The sequence below is a fragment of the Ochlerotatus camptorhynchus genome, unplaced genomic scaffold (assembly GCF_037179485.1).
Source record: "Ochlerotatus camptorhynchus isolate MF236.1 unplaced genomic scaffold, CSIRO-AGI_Acam_v1.1 ptg000361l, whole genome shotgun sequence".
Taxonomy (NCBI): Eukaryota; Metazoa; Arthropoda; class Insecta; order Diptera; family Culicidae; genus Ochlerotatus; species Ochlerotatus camptorhynchus.
In genome coordinates, this window is record NW_027040849.1 from 4,310,741 (window position 1) to 4,327,880 (window position 17,140).

Genomic DNA, 17,140 nt, shown 5'->3' on the forward strand with positions numbered 1-17,140 from the left:
TAAGTTGATTATTGAAAGAAATGTATTCCTTTTTAAGCTACAGTTTTGAGCTACAGGTATACCTCGATATAATGTAACTGTCACTTGTGACTTCCATCGTCAATATCTCGCTAATAACAATTGACTCATACAAATTAATATTACCAATAAATGGATCATTATCTCATCTGTCCGATGGTGATATTAGTTTACTTGTTTGAATGATAATTTGCGGGAATTGAGGTATACCTGTAATACCATTGAAGGCCACTGTTCTCATAAAATGGCCAATTGAGTTCTTTAGGGGTTTTGAGGTAAATGTATGTTCGTAATCTTCATTAAAAATGGAACCGAAATCCAAAATTTAATCAATTTTGGTGCACTAGGACTATTTTAAATAAGTGCGATTACATCAGCAAAAATCACCACCACCACCTAGGTGGAACTTTGTATGGCAGTGAGCTGTCAGTTTGTTAGTTAACACGTATGTATGAGAGAAAAAAAAAAGAGTTGATTTTAGAGCTTCGAAAATGTAGAGCCCTGATCGACGCAGCTACGTGATTTTTCACGTACATTGGGCATACATATGTTCAGTGTTGGCAAAATCAGAAATCAATTGATATTTTTCCGCTTTCATGCGCTCGCAATATCACGCGTGATATTGGAACAAAATATCATGATTGATATTGATTTTACAAGCTCCTTTGATATTGCGAGACTTTTCACAACGTGCAATTCAAGTCTCGACACAAAAATGAGTCCAGTAGAGCGCGAGCTCGATAACCACAACTGCTGTTGCCAAAAGCACCTGGGTAGGTCTTTGGTGAGCTGCAGCGGACACTGCAGTTTCCGTGGCTGCCACGTTAGCCACTTGCGTATCGGATGAGCTAGATGACTTCTGTTGGTCTTCAGAAGTGAACGATTTACTGCCCCCAGCAACTGCAGCAACCTTGGTTTCCTTTCCCTGCTTGAAGCATACTAGAGTATGGTGACGTCCCTTGCAGTAGTTCCTACAGGAGTATTTTGATTGACAGTCCTTGGCGTGATGTCCTGTCCTGAAGCAGTTCCGACAGTGTCCATTGGATTTTTCGAGACCATCCCTGTCCGATACTGCCATCTCCTGGAATTCATTGCACTGATGGAGAAGGTGATCCGAAGAACAGGCAACGCAGCGTCCCCTAGACGCTTGAGAATTGTAGCTGACCTTCACGGGTTATGGTTTCGACTTCGGTTGTTGCTGCGACTGGCCGACACCCCTAGTGTCGATGGATTTCGTTGGTAAGCTGTCCAAAACCTGGATTCTACGCCGAAGGAAATCGCATAGCTCCTCCAGAGTATCCTGCTCCTTTGTTGATGATACCTCCTCCCACCCTCTACGCGTGACCGGGTCCAATCGTGAGGATGTTCACCAGTAGAAGATCCTTATAGTCAACCGGTTGGATGACCTGTTCGGGAGTCTGCACAATCCGTTCAAAACCTTCCACTAGGATGTGTAAGTCAGCTCCGGACTCCTTCGAAAGTGTGGGTAGCTTGAAGAGAGCTTGTACCTGCCGCTTCCTCAGTTGCTTGCTGTTATTGTAACGTTTTAACAGCATATCCCATGCCACCTGGTAATTGGCTGCCGTGATCGAGAGTAGTTCAATCAGGGCCTTGGCTTCTCCTTGAAGGCAACCCTTTAAATAATGGAGTTTTTCCACCTCCGGTAGGTATGCAGCTTGATCTGTGGTAGGCGCACATGATCAATGGTGGCCGATGTTGATCCTTCACCTGCTCGTATGGACTGCTCCAGTGCTTGGGGTTTCTGGAGCTCCTTGATCTTGTCCATTAGAAAGGACTTGACCCCATAATAACGATCGCTGAACTCGATGCGTTCCTTCTCAAGTGACGTCTTCTCTGCGTTGTAGTCGTCGTGGGAAAAGATCTCTACCATGGTTTCACTGTAACTCTCCCATAGTTCGTCCAGTTTCACAATACGTACCAAAAATGATGGGGGAATGGTCGATTACCTTATCGGATAGCTCAGTAGTGGGTAACGGGATAATTCCAGCCCCCAACATCAACGGGTGAATTGGCCTCCAATCACACAATAGAATAAGTCTCCATGCACATTTCAATGTCTTCAATTGTAGGATGTTTCCTCCAGCGTCCAAACAGCGAGATTGGGAATTTCCATAACCAGTTTAGTAACTCGCGACGGTTTTTTAAAACATGCCATTTATTGATAACACATCACGGAACATGCAAACTAGTTTATTCACTCAACACTACTGGATTTATGTGGCTTAAAACTACTGACCAATTCCACGCCAAATCGGTCAGTCACCAAACTTCACTATCTTCGATCTGGATGATACATGGCACATATTTTCAGTATGATAGACCAAATATTTTCCGCAGGAGAGGAGACCCTTTTGACTCAAGGGTAATTTTTGAAAAGGGCCTATGTGTTTTTGCACACATACTTTAAAAAAAATGTAGTTCGAAAACAGTTGGTTGTAGAAAAAAAAATACTAAGAAGGAGTTGTAGGAAACTAATAAGGCTTTATAAAAAAAATATACACGGAATTTTTTTTTTCGTTTTTTTACAAAAAAAAAATTTAAAATAAACCTCAAAATTCAAATAACAAAAAAAAAACGTATTTTTGATTATTTTTATATTTTTTTAAATAAAAACTTGAATAGAAAGCAGAAGTTTTGAAAACAACTACAGGATGGACAAACTTTTAATAAAAAAGTTTTTCTAAGAGCAACTTTTAAGGCATTTTTGAAACTTTCATTATTTACGGCAAAAGGCTCAGTTTGATGTCAGTATATAATTATAAAAATTATTTCAAACGATAATGCTCATATCAATAAACTTCCTATATGTAACAGTTTTCGAGATATTTCAAATTTACTTTCATCATAATCAATTTTTTGTAGAAAATATGCCGTTTTCATAAGTTATACGTGATTTTCCATCAAATATGATAAGTTTTGCAAGATATGCATCTACTTACCTTCAACTTACCCTTGCACCAATAGACTATTGGAAAATTGGTTTTAAACTTATAAGATAAATAAATTAAATACCCATGCGTTTTTATTTGCATCTTACATTTATTACTTTCGATCATCTTTAATAATAATAATTTGTACATAAACCTTTTCGTTGGATATATTTTTAATTGATCAACTTTTGATTGGCATGTTTTTATAGGTTATGAATGGTGCGTTCTTCGTCATTCGAAAATAGTTTCGCTGATATTTTATTTTCGGAAATCGGAACAATACAGTGATATTTTCTTGTACCTGGGATCGTTTTGGCCTTTTCAAAAATGCTTTTCCATTCTGCAGCCCCCTGTTCGTATTCCTTTTGTGACACAAAACAAAATGACATTTTTGTTAAATAATCATTACTTTTCTGGTTAGCCCATGCAGCTCCATCAGGCATAAACATCGCTTTTTTTACTTGTATTTTTGTTTGCAAAAAGGTCAGTAATTTTGAAATAAATACTTGCACCGCAATTGTATCGTGTTTTAAATCTTCAGAGATTACGATCAAACTTAAATTTTTAATTATACCTGATTCTGAATAATAAATGCAAAAAGGATGAATAGTAGCTTGTTGATTATTCCAGTAACTACTTTGGGCAGCATCTTGAAGAACAAATGAATAATTTTCGGAAAAATCACAGATTATGACAACTTCTCCATTTTTAAGAGTATTTTTTGTATTTCTCAAGAAACTAGACTGTTGAGTTTTAATATAATCATGGGATACCAGTTTTTCCAACTTTTCGCAAAAATAAGGAACAAATCCATCTACTGGTTTTACAAGTTTCTCTAAACTACATCGATAAGTTGAAACCCATTGTTCAAAACATATTTCAGACATACCCTGTTCCTCGAATTTTTCTGAAAAACTTCTTTCAAAATCTGAGAGACCTGGACAACGTTCGCATTCGCGGAGATAACAATGTTTAGTTCTGGATGATGAACTGCATAATATTTCTTCAAAATAATGGTTGAAATCTTTTTCGAATGAATATTTTCTAAGACAATGAAGCATTAAATTAATATTTTCATGGATGGTACAAACACAAATATTGTGAGAACCTGAACTACCAAGTAATTTGCAATGCTTTGGTTTTACTGCTGCAAATGAACTAAATCCAATGCTATTTTTACTGACTTCTTGAAATGTAATAAAAGCTTCTCGCAATGTACAAACTAAAAGTCGCTTTTGAAAATGAATCTTCTTACCTTCCTTCTTCACTGAAACGTAATCGTTTATTCCTGGCGTGGCTCTGCTTATCTGGTCGCTTTCGAAGAACTGCAATGCCTCGTTTTTAATTTCGGGATCCAAACCGTGTCCTAACCTTTTGTTGGGGGTGGCCAATACTCCTTTCCCGTTTGCCAAGCATCGAGCTTGTAATACAATGTATTTATTTGTTTCAAACTCGTCCATTACCGTTTGCGTTGACCAAGATTTCGGCAAAATCGTCAGAATCCTTATTTGATCGTCTCTCGATGAACCTGGATCAGCAAATCTCTCCTTCAGTTGTCTGATCATCTCATTGTGTTCCGCAGCTTTCAATTTTAGTTGCTCCAGGTCATCTTCTTCCGCTTGAAAACCGAAGATGCGTTTCTTAATGCCATTGGTAATGTCCATATACTTTCTCCGGGGATAGTTAACATTCTGGATTTTTTTTGTCGATATTGGCGATACGTTGATACCAGCTATGCCCTTGTTGAATAGCTCAATATTATGCGTCCTGGAAAATTGTTGCTCTCCACTATCCTGAGATGATGCTGTTGTTATTGACGTAGTTGATGGTATTTCTTCGAGGCCATGTCGAGATGTAGATGGCTGCGGCTCCGCGATGTCCATGACTGACGGTTGCACTTCTAGTTCCAGATTGTCAGCACATGGTTCGATTCTATTTAAATTCAAGCGACACGTATCCTGATTGATAGAGATGTATCCAAATTAAATTTCCACTCTAGGAACTTATGTTTTTCAATCAAATTTTCGGATAATTTACGAAGCTTTGACGAACCTCGACCTTATTGAATTCCACATTCAAATTATACTTGTTCACTCAAAAAGATTTTTTTAGTGATGTTTGTTTTCAAAAGGATGGTCATGCTTATATACAAACGTAGGTATAATTTGGATATTCAGGTATAAATAATATTGTTTTGGTATTGAAGCTACTCTAACAGAGAAGCTCTTTTGGAATGCCATGGAAGACATTATAATGTACCTAAAATAATAAGATGGATAGTTACATCAATATTACCAACTTAAATAGGATGAAACTACGCTTGATAATGAAAATAAGTGCAACTTAACTTGTGTTGGTTTCTATATTTAAAATAATAGTGTTTTCATTTCCCCTGTAAATTCTAAACGGGTTGTCTGATCGTTCAATCGTCAAAAGACAAATTGAAGGTAAATATATGTGTATCTTGCTAAACTTATCAATGCTGATGGAGAATCACGATTAACTTATGGAAATGGCTTATTTTCTACAAAAATGATTTTGATGATAGTAAATTTGAAATATCTCGAAAACGGTTATATTTAGGAAGTTTATCGATATGAGCACTATCGTTTGAAATGATTTTTATAATCATATACTAACATCAAACTGAACATTTTGCCGTTAATAATGAAATTTTCAAAAATGCCTTAAAAGTTGCTCGTAGAAAAACTTTTTTATTAAAAGTTTGTCCTTCCTAGAGTTGTTTTCAAAACTTCGGCTTTCTATTCAAATTTTTATACAAAAAATATAAAAATAATCAAAAATACGTTATTTTTGTTATTTGAATTTTGAGGTTTATTTTTAATATTTTTTGTAAAAAAAATGAAAAAAAATCCGCTTATATTTTTTTTTTATAAAGCCTTATTAGTTTCCTACAACTCCTTCTTAGTAAAATTTTTTCTGCAACCAACTGTATTCGACCTACATTTTTTTTAAAAGTATGTGAGCAAAAACACATAGGGCCTTTTCAAAAATTACCCTTGAGTCAAAAGGGTCTCCTCTCCTGCGGAAAATACTTGGTCTATCATACTGAAAATATGGGCAAAGTATCATCCAAATCGAAGATGGTCGAGCACGATTTCAGGTTTTTTCAGCTCATTCTGGATGGAATCCCTCTACTACATTATAATACAAGGAACGAATTAAAAACGACTGTGGGTCTTCTGCCCGTGTGTCTCGGTGACTAGGTGGATGCAGTGCCTCGATGCGATGTTATTCGTCGTTGGCTCTCAGAGCGATTCCCGCCGCTCTTATCATCAACTATCCGGCCTTCCTTATCACTCCCGTGTGAATTAAAGCTGTGATGATGATGATGATGACGATCTTGACCGTGGTGGCGGAGAAGATGAGAGCGTTGTGATCACATTGTTTCGGTTAGTTGCTTGTAGGTAGTAGACAGTCGATCATATTGTTACCCTAACAATCTGAGTTGGTGTGGCGATTGCAGCGTGATTGTTGACAGGGTTGTAGTTTGACGGGTTCTTTGTACTCTTCAACACCATTGCACATCGTTTTCTTAGAAAGAGAAAGCATAGTTTGTTGAGGGATACCCCTCACCATCCCTCTCCAACGGTGGAGTTTGGTAAATACAGACGATCATTCCGATTCGTTCCTTTCTCAAAGTTGTCCTTGCTCGCTTTCTACTTTCTATATACAATTTTCATACTGAACGGAATTATCAACTCTATACTTTCATCTCCTCATCTATCGTATAAAATTACCACTTTAAGTCTGTTATTTGAAACTTGGCATCTTCGTTAACTTCACACAGAAGTAATACAAACATAAATATAGTTAAAGTATTTTTTTTAAATTTTTGCTTGAAATAAAAAAAAAAAACAAATTTTTAGCTGCTCGCAAAAAGAAACGCACAATTCTATTGATAATAGATTGTTTACGAGAGTGCTAACGACAATGAAAAGTGTTTTTATTCTGCGCCCCTATGAGAGATCAGGGTGGTGTTGGATGAGAAAACCGAGCAAAGAAGGCAATCTGTCTCATGGATGCCCCAAACGGCGATTTTACTATAATCGAACCATAAGTTTCAACCGGTTTTCGGATGGTTATCTGGAAGATGTGCATCGTAGATTTTGCCATAGCTTTTAAAAAACTATTATGGCAATTCAGGGCAAATCAATCACCGCTTCGCTGCTAAGGTAAGGATCCTCCTTTTGAAGCAGGCATAGGCAGCAGGCAGGCAGGCAAACATTGGTTACTCTCACTTTTGCCAATGTTACAAAACATGATCTAGACAAGATCTATCAATAGACGAATGTTCCGCAGAAAGCATGGATCAATATGATATGCGGAGGGTTTATGAAAAACAAATAGCGCGGGCAGCAAGAATGCGCTGCAAGGCCGAGACTTACTGCCAGGTGAAAATTGCATTTCACAACAGTGCGGAATGCGAAAGCATATTCAAAAAGACGGTTAAGTTAGGGAACGATTAACAAATTTTCCATCGTCAATTTCTCGTGGATTTAGTTTTCAGGCACAGTTCAACTCGATGTAGATTTGGTAAGTAAATTTCATTGCATGCTGCATTTATATTTAAACATAAATGTTGTAAAAATGTATCCTAACAAATATCTATAAATTTACCAAACATCAGACACAATTTATAGTCTTGTAAGGAACCTAATCCGGCGGAACTATTCTTTTTGACATTCAAATTCACAGGTGGTAAGAACTCCCGCGGCATTCGGGTGTCATCGTACGATCCGGACGATCCGAGTCATCAGCTAACGCAGGGTGGAACCGGCGGGTCGGGTGGAACCAATCACGGAAGCGGAAGCAGAGGCAGCGGCTACAGCACCGGTCAAAGTAACTACATTGCCCCACCGACGCTCGGTAGCCAGCGGAAGTTTATGCCCGGTGGTGGAGCCTCCCAGAAGGTGGCCACCATTAGTCAGAATTATAACGAGAAAACGATGCTGCTAAGTAGCGACGATGAGTACCAGTAAGATAAGTTTCTTAGGCGAGTGTTCCGTTTCCTTTTTCATTCCTTTGCGGGGTCGGTAGAGGTTTCGTTCATCTCTTTCAAAACATGTTGAAACGTACCTTTCTTTGTGTAAATGTTGCAGTTTTCAACAACTGAGATTAGAAACGCTTTTATTCGGATGGACTTACGCCTACGTGGGTGTTTAGGGTAGGGGACAAATTAAACTACATACATCTAAAAAACACAGATAACGATGCAAAATTGACAATGGACAGGCAGAGTAGTTATTTATATGAAATTATCTTTGACAGCATGTGTTTAGATGGTAGTAAGTAATAATGACGATCTTAAGATACAAATGCAGGCAAACTTTACTGTAACTAATAAACACGAGCCGAGCGGTCACAAACAACGTTTCGAGTTGCCGTATAGCAAAACATTTAAATAAATATTAATATTTTTGTGTAATGAAAATTAAACTCTCGGAGTGAAGGCTCCCGTAAATGCTATATATCAGTGAAACAGAAAATACAACACAATGCCGTCACATTGTTGTATTAATAGTGGACACTCTTGATTAAAGGCTGCAATTTATACTGGAACATGCTTTTTTTTATTATTTGAAAACAATAAAGAATGCTAAATATTGCAAAAAAGTACAATATTCCTGCCATTTTAAAGATACAAAACAGAAAAGACGGCATTACATGAACATCTACACACTGAAAATAAGTACACAAATAAAACTGTTTGAGTTGATAGTGCTTGTATTAAAGCAAATTATGCGACATGTCTGCTATTTCACCTATACTTTTATGTTCTTAAGTGTGGCCGACCCAAGTTAACCAACAACTGCGAGCAACATAGTTGGCTAAATAAACTAAAGGAATTAGCTGTTTTGAAAAATTACTTTCGCTTATAATTTGTAACTGTAATACCGGAAATCTTTTGTTTAAACAAAGAGAAGAAAATCGCAGTTGTTGCGTCAACAAGATACTGTAACCAAAGTACATAGGTGCGGAAGCTTCCGTTAATGATGATACTTTTTTCAACGATCTTTTAAATCCACTAATTATTTATCTAGATATATAAATAGATGACCCAAGTCGAACCCATGTGTATTACAGCAGAGAGCAAATCACTTATACATATATGAAGTCTTGCTAAACAAGAAAAAATACAAATTAAGAGGCAAACCATACGCAGAGAAGCAAACTTTGGAATAATTTCTAACAGTAGCGTATAAAATATAAGTGAAAATTATTTTAAAAATTAATCAGAACCTATTTTATATCACTGCCAATTCTATTTACTCTTCTTCTTCTTCGAGTCTTTTGCCGGTTCTCAATTTAGTGTTCTAGATGCACTTCCACAGGTATTAATTGAGATCTTTCTATGCCAACCAAATGCATGAAGTTGTATATTGTGTGGCAAAACACAATGGTGGTCTATGCCCAGGGACGTCGAGAAAATTTCCATCCCGAAAGATATCCTCAACCGGGCCGGGAATCGAACCCAACGCCTTCGGTTTTCATTTATTAAAACACAAATAATAAAACATCATTTCTACAGAGCTTATTTTACCGTTCCATACTTATTTTACCGTTCACACAGCACATCATAGGTCTGTAGCGATACTTCCTCGCCAGCGTACGGAATGTACACACACTCGTGCGACTGCTGTACCTTACCGATGGTCTGCGCTCCCTCGTGGCAAACCCGTCCAATGTACAGTGGCTCACCGTCGGCTGTATTGCCACCGTTGAGCGCATCCGGTGGGACGTTTCCACCGGTGACAGTGTCCCAAATCAGTTTCTTCCGGCAGAGGACTTCAAAGTCGGACACTGACACTTCCTCTCCACCGTACGCGACATAGGCGGCATTCTTCTGCGGAATCACCTTGGCCGGAATCAGATCGCCACTGTGGTTTGCACGGCCGATATAGATCAACGAACCGTCACTATCCTGACCACCTGAAACCATATTGGGTGGATAGGGTCCGAAAGCGTTTGTCCAAACCCATTTGGTTCCTGGAAGAAGCCACATTCTAATTGATAAAAAGCCTACAACAAACACTATCCACAAAGTTATGCCTTACCCATTTTTACAAAATCCGTATAGCTAGTGCGCACGCAGCGAAGGAATTCCCGGTACTGACACGTCGTCCGGGGATGGTTTCGAAAAATATGCAGTGTAAATGCAACGGAAACCGTTCCCAATATATAGAATGATGGCTTTTATCTCATCGACTGATGGCTATTAGTATCTGTAGCAGCACATGTGTGGTGTTGGAAGATATATTTCTTATCTATCTACCTGGTCTTATTTGTTCAAGTTTCCAACAACTGTATCATTTGTTCGTCACCGGATAAAAGCATGTGGGAGTCCATTAGTCATCGATGAGTGAATCAGTATAAGTGTAAACACCCCCTTAAACATATATTCACTCTACCGATTTCAAATTGTTGCTTGCTTGCTAAATTCATCTAAATCAGATAGAAATGTCAAAACCGTATGATCATTGGAAACGACAAGGAAGCTCATGATAGGTAGTTTCGTCTCGTGATAGTGTGAGGACCATTGTCACATGACGGCCGCAATATTTACCATCTCTAGCCCAGGGAAGTCGAGACATTTTCCACAAAAAGAAAATTCCTAGACCGGACCGACAATCGAACCCAGCCACCTCCAGCGTGGTATTGCTTTGTAGCTGCGCCATTGCCGACTGAGCTAAGGGAGGTCCCAATTTATAAGCGTGCAATGTTAATTTCCTGGGAATGGGTTCATGGTCGGTGCCTATAAGAATGCAAAAAAAGGTATGTGTGACCGCTTATACATTTCATTTGAAACATGATGTTCATTAACTTTTTGCAAGGCGTCTGCTTATTAGTTGACTTATTCATTTTATGAATAATCAGCAAAAGAAATTTGCCAAAAGGTATAAGGAGATTTCTATCCGTGATCATATGATGATATGGATCATATCATAAAGTTATTGGCATGAAATCAATTAATGTAAACAAGCGGCGCCGGTGGTAAGTGTGATTGCCTCTCACCCCAAAAGGCCTGGGTACAATCCTTCTCGGCGCCGCCGGAATTTTCTGAGGCATAAAATCTCTGATCACGGGATAGTAAAGCCGTTGGTCCCCGGTTCATGAGTTGATGGGTCGATAGGTAGGGTCCAGGTGTAGGAGCTGCCTCCCTGGCGTCGGTAGCATTGGTACTCAGTACTGAAAACAAGATTGACGGAAAACAAATCAAAGAAAAAATAATATAAAGCGATTAACGAATTTTTAATGTGGAGGGACTTGAGATTAAACTCACGATGTTCTGCTTAGTAAGCAAAAGCGGTCGCTCTAAGGCCACGGAGTCCCTCACATCACAGCATACCATCTATTATCGAGTTGTCAAACCGACGGTGATGGCGACGACGATGACAAGTTTCGCAAAACTCTCGATAAGCAAACGATGTGACTACAAAGCTCCTTAATGTGAAACGACCTAGGATTGCTCCCCCATGTTCCTCCGCTCTGTATTCAGAAACGGCTGTCTGAGGCAATGAAAATTACATGCTAGCAAATTTGCGTCGTTAGCAAAGTTTATGCAAATGATGAGTACAACAATTTTCTAGAACATTTCAGTATCAAAAATCGTCAGTGTTTTCAATGTTTTTAGAATTTTCAAGTGGCATCACAATTACTATACTTTCTGGACGATCCATTCATCGGCGCATCTTTCAAGACCAACAATTGACCAACAATCCGCGACAATATGGCGTTACAAGGTTTGTTTACAACTTGGAGTTGAGACCTCTTCCATTGTTGGTCTTGCTTTCATCTAAAAGCTTCTCTGAAGACACCAAATTGATTAAACTACAACTTCATGCACTTTTTATTTTTTTTTTCCAGAAATTGGACCACTTTGCAAAGCTGTCGTCATATAAAATTTGAGCTAGTTAGTCGCTATATAAGGGTGCAATGGCTATTTTGAAAAAAAGAGTCGCATGCTATTTTTTTTTTAATTTCCTTACCGAAGACATAGATTTTTTTTTATAATTTTCGAATTTGCGGCAAAAAAATTACACAAGACATTTTTGCGAGTGTGATACTTATGTATGTATGTACGTATGACCTTGATTATACGTGTAGTGCAAATTTTTTCTGCGTACGTGTAAAACAAAGGGATAAGCTAGAAGAGCGTTATCAGTGATTGCGGTGGTTCATGGAAAATTAAATAAAGCATTTCCGAGAACTTGACGCTGCAGTCACTAGGCCATACGGGTGGAATCTTTTCATTTTATCAATTTACATTCCATTTTGACGTAGGACTTACGTCTTTCGGAAAGCGTGTCAATCCAGGGAAATGCACCGAAAATTGGTCAGACTTTAAATGCTAATAACTTGGCCGATGGATTTTGATGATTTGTATGTCGATCGATTCGGCAGTTTTATAGGATTTGTGTGGTATGTCACACATTATAAATGTTAAATATTTAAATAGCTAAAAATTAAGAAATATGGAAACATTCAAATTGCTCATACATTTTCTTCGACCGCAAGGTGCTCACCCCTAACACAGCCATTAAAAAGTTGGTCCCTAACAACACAAACCGAAACCGCATAATAATTCAGCGTTGCACGTTGGACGGGTCGAGCTCGAACTTGTTCGTTGCAGCGTGGACATCGTAGCATTTTTTCACCTTGATCAGCTAAATACAGAAAAAGGAGGGGGAATGATAATCCAAATGCTTTAGTAAGCGAAACGTAGAAAGTTAGGCTGCAGTCATCGTTTGGCTGCCGAGTGATAAACAGGCGTGTTCGAGGGGGAAGACGGCTTTCATTTGAGTACCTCTTTTACTTAGAGTTGTTCAGTGCTACTCTGGTTTGCTCTGGGATCTGATCTAATTTGTGACGAAAACAGAATTAGTAGGGCATATAGTTTTGGAATGTATAACCATGCAAATGTCAGTTCGATAACGAAACGAAAACAATGAATGAAGAAAATAAATGGATGCAATAAGGAAATGATCTCGTTTTCTACCAGTTCACTGAAGTTTTGGCTATTTTCTTAAATCACTCTGATGATAGCTTTCTGAAGGGCACTTTTCTCTTTGCAATGATAATGAAACTGACCAGGATCTTGCTACTAAGTAGTACTGGGCATCCAGATGCTGAGTATTTTACGGCATAGATCACCGCCTAAAAAAACGGAAAAAAAAACTAACGTTCCTTACACCAAAAACATTGATTACTTGGGCTGCGCTGTCAAAACAATCGAGGTATTGTGTGTGCCAGGATAATTTTTAAAAAAAGCGATTATACCATCTGTTTTCTGTTTATGGCCGTACGACTGCGCCCATTGATTTAACACACGACGGCTCTTTATCCAGGATTCGCTCCTCAAGCCGCTGCCATAAAATACTATCAAAGTTACACACCTCTGTATAATTTTTATGGGCGGGGTTGCATCGGGCTTATGAGCGGCGCGCTTCGACCGTCACAAAATGAGAATTTAACATAAGCGCGACAATAAAATCGTTCATCAGAGAGCAAAAGAGTTCCTAAGAGTTACTCTGGATTGCTCTTAATTTCTCATTGTCTTCCCCCTCGGGGGTGTTCGTTGCGTTGCACACTGAAAACGAAACTATTGTAGCGCTTATGTTAAATTCTCATTTGATGACGGTCAAAGCGCGCCGCTCATAAGCGCGCTGCAACCCCGCTCATAAGAATTCTACACAGGTGTGTAGCTTAGATAGTATTTTATGGCAGCGGCTTGAGGAGCGAATCCTGGATAAAGAGCCGCCGTATGTTAAATCAATGGGCGCAGTCGTACCAACAATCAATACGAAACTAACGATTTTAAATTGGCTCACCACTTTAGTAGCCTATTGGTCCCAAGCAAACGATTAACGTACCCTATTCTAGTCGAAATTCTAGTACTACGCAATGTTTGTTTTGATTCGCTATGAAAGTTTGACAGATAAAATGAGGGGTTATTGGTTTTTCCTATGTTTCGAGGGGTGAATCGATTAGCTTGGGACCGAAGAGAGTACCAGAGCTGTGCCAAAAAGTTGAGCACGTTTCTACGGGACCTTCTAGTCTTAGAGTTACCTCTATGGTCGTACGGCCATACAAAGAGAACAGATGGTATAATCCCATTTTGAGAAATTATCATGCCACACACAATAACTCAAAGAGAGAATAACTTTTACTCAGGTGTGAGTCACTTTTACTAATTCGTATGGAAATTTTTTATCTTAAAGCGTAGATTAATCAACGCATGAGTATTGTGTGTGGCAGGATAATTTCTCAAAAAGGGATTTTACCATCTGTTTTCTGTTTATGGCAGCCCGGTGGCAGGCTCGTAGGCAACATTGTATACGGTGACAGCGGGCCCAGTATAGCAAAACAAACGATTTGGGCCCCGGACATGTTGCCTACTGTCAAACATAGCTGTTAGTATAGACCTTGTCACCGGCCTGGTTTATGTCCGTACGACTGCGCCCATTGATTTAACACACGGCGGCTCTTTATCCAGGATTCGCTCCTCAAGCCGCTGCCATAAAATACTATCAAAGTTACACACCTGTGTATAATCCTTATGGGCGGGGTTGCATTGCGCTTATGAGCGGCGCGCTTCGACCGTAACCAAATGAGAATTTAACATAAGCGCGACAATAACCTCCGTAAAAAATTCTCCATACGAATCAGTAAAAGAGACTCATTCTCTGAGTAATATTCGTTTGCAATGTATCTTGTACCTTGCCATCTTGGCTAGAAATTGAATATTGGATAGTCAAGTTGAGTGTACAATTTGCATCAAATTCCATGTTTTAACTTGACAGTACGGCCATAAAGCAGGTTTCTGTATTCAGTGAAGTTATTCGCGTGGACAATACCTTTCGCATGATTGGCCTCTTAATTCAGAATTCACTCATCATGCAGCGCTAGTAACATTTGATTCAAAAGGCTTGCTTAAGCATTCTATATTTACTGAAAACGAATCTTATCCATAGAGTGAGTCACACGTACAGTGTATCTCAAAATTAAGCGTACAGATGACCTTAAATTTTAGAAAAAAAAACAGCTGAAAGAGATAGGGAAATGTATGTAATGTCGGCCTAAGTGCACCGACAAAACCGACATGAAACTTTAACTTAACAGTTGATCGAGAATCTATATCGGCGGATTCAAATGTGCAGCGATCCCATCTGTCAAAACCATAACAAAATTGTTATTGTGTGTGGCATGATAATTTCTCAAAATGGGATTATACATTATACCATCTGTTCTCTTTTTATGGCCGTACGACTGCGCCCATTGAATTAACATACGGTGGCTCTTTATCCAGGATTCGCTCCTCAAGCCGCTGCCATAAAATACTATCTAAGCTACACACCTGTGTAGAATTCTTATGAGCGGGGTTGCAGCATAGAGGTAACTCTAAGACCAGAAGGTCCCGAAGAAACGAGCTCAACTTTTTGGCTCAGCTCTGGTACTATCTTCGGTCCCAAGCTAATCGATTCACCCCTCAAAACATAGGAAAATCCACTAACCCCTCATTTTATCTGTCAAACTTTCATAGCGAATCAAAACAAACATAGTGTAGTACTAGAATTACGACTAGAATTGGGTACGTTAATCGTTTGCTTGGGACCAATAGGCTAGTCAAGCAGTGAGCCAATTTAAAATCGTTAGTTTCGTATTGATTGTTGGTTGCAGCGCGCTTATGAGCGGCCCGCTTCGACCGTCATCAAATGAGAATTTAACATAAGCGCGACAATATAATCCCATTTTGAGAAATTATCATGCCACACACAATACTGAAAACGAATCTCATTCAGAGAGTAAGTCACACGTACAGTGTATCTCAAAATTGAGCGTACAGATGACCTTAAATTTAAGAAAAAAAACAGCTGAAAGAGATAGGGGAAATGTATGTAATGTCGGCCTAAGTGCACCGACAAAACCGACATGAAACTTTAACTTAACAGTTGATCGAGAATCTATATCGGCGGATTCAAATGTGCAGCGATCTCATCTGTCAAAATCATAAAAATGTGTTATCTAGATAAACAAAATTTGCCCGGAATAGATTAGACACGTACCAACTCATACAATTTGTACATACACATATGCGTGTTCGTGACTACACTCAAAAAATTCAACACGTTTGTTCGAAGGGTTTAAACACTTGATTTTTTAAATGCACAATCACATTTAATTTAAGTGTATTTCACCTTGGTTCAATGTGTTATACACGTTAATTTCTGGTGTTTCAAACTTTGAAATGTTGAAAATCTTTAACTATCTTTTCAAGTGTATTGCACATTGAATCACACTACTGTTCAAAACAGATGGATTTAAAGTGTTTCGCATTTCAATGCAATGTGAATTGCTTGCTCAGAAAGGTAAACATCGAAAACAAGAGTTGTGACTTTATCCTATCAAGCCGCCTCATATATTAGAACAACCGTGGCACAGTGAGATCGAACGAAGACTCCGACAGCAGCACACCCCAACAGTCCATGATCGAATCCCAAATCAGGCCCATTAAAAAGATATGTGAAAGCTCTGGCCTCTGAAATTTGTTTATATATTTGTCGATTCATTTTTAGAGTCGGTAAAGTAGAAGTCGATAAAGTAGAATATTGTAGAATGTTGAACTATGATGTACAAGCTATTGACATCACCATATGAGGCCCATAGAATCCAAGTGTGTTACAATTCAAATCCATAGTGTTCGGGCATGGTTCATAGCATAAGATTCACACATGAAATGGATGTGTTTCACAATAAGCGCAAAATTAAGTGTGAGACACATGATGATGACGTGGGCAATTTTTTGAGTGTAGGATACACATTTTCGCGAACACGACGGCAGATGTCAGTTTTGTGCTTTGATTGGAAATTTGATGGTACCTACACTCAAAAAATTCAACACGTTTGTTCGAAGGGTTTAAACACTTGATTTTTTAAATGCACAATCACATTTAATTTAAGTGTATTTCACCTTGGTTCAATGTGTTATACACGTTAATTTCTGGTGTTTCAAACTTTGAAATGTTGAAAATCTTTAACTATCTTTTCAAGTGTATTGCACATTGAATCACACTACTGTTCAAAACAGATGGATTTAAAGTGTTTCGCATTTCAATGCAATGTGAATTGCTTGCTCAGAAAGGTAAACA

General features: G+C 38.6%; 2 protein-coding genes across 5 annotated transcripts in view; one reads left to right on the top strand and one right to left on the bottom strand.

The window, feature by feature from the left end:
• The window catches only part of Tmep (Transmembrane endosomal protein), a 121,677-nt gene extending 112,455 nt beyond the window's left edge, over nt 1–9,222 (top strand). For all 4 annotated transcript variants that reach the window (XM_065231853.1, XM_065231856.1, XM_065231852.1 and 1 more), the window contains exon 9: nt 7,689–9,222. In XM_065231853.1, the coding sequence (XP_065087925.1) occupies nt 7,689–7,972 (284 nt within the window). In that variant the 3' untranslated portion in view covers nt 7,973–9,222. The remainder of the gene's footprint in view (nt 1–7,688) is intronic.
• A 294-nt stretch (nt 9,223–9,516) lies between these two features.
• LOC135709652 (uncharacterized) lies at nt 9,517–10,147 on the bottom strand. The gene is made up of 2 exons (XM_065232038.1): nt 10,049–10,147; nt 9,517–9,980 (listed from the first exon to the last, which is right to left on the bottom strand). Exons 1-2 carry the CDS (start codon nt 10,050–10,052, stop codon nt 9,550–9,552), a joined length of 435 nt encoding a protein of 144 aa, XP_065088110.1. The 5' UTR covers nt 10,053–10,147; the 3' UTR covers nt 9,517–9,549.
• Between the last annotated feature and the right edge of the window lie 6,993 nt (nt 10,148–17,140).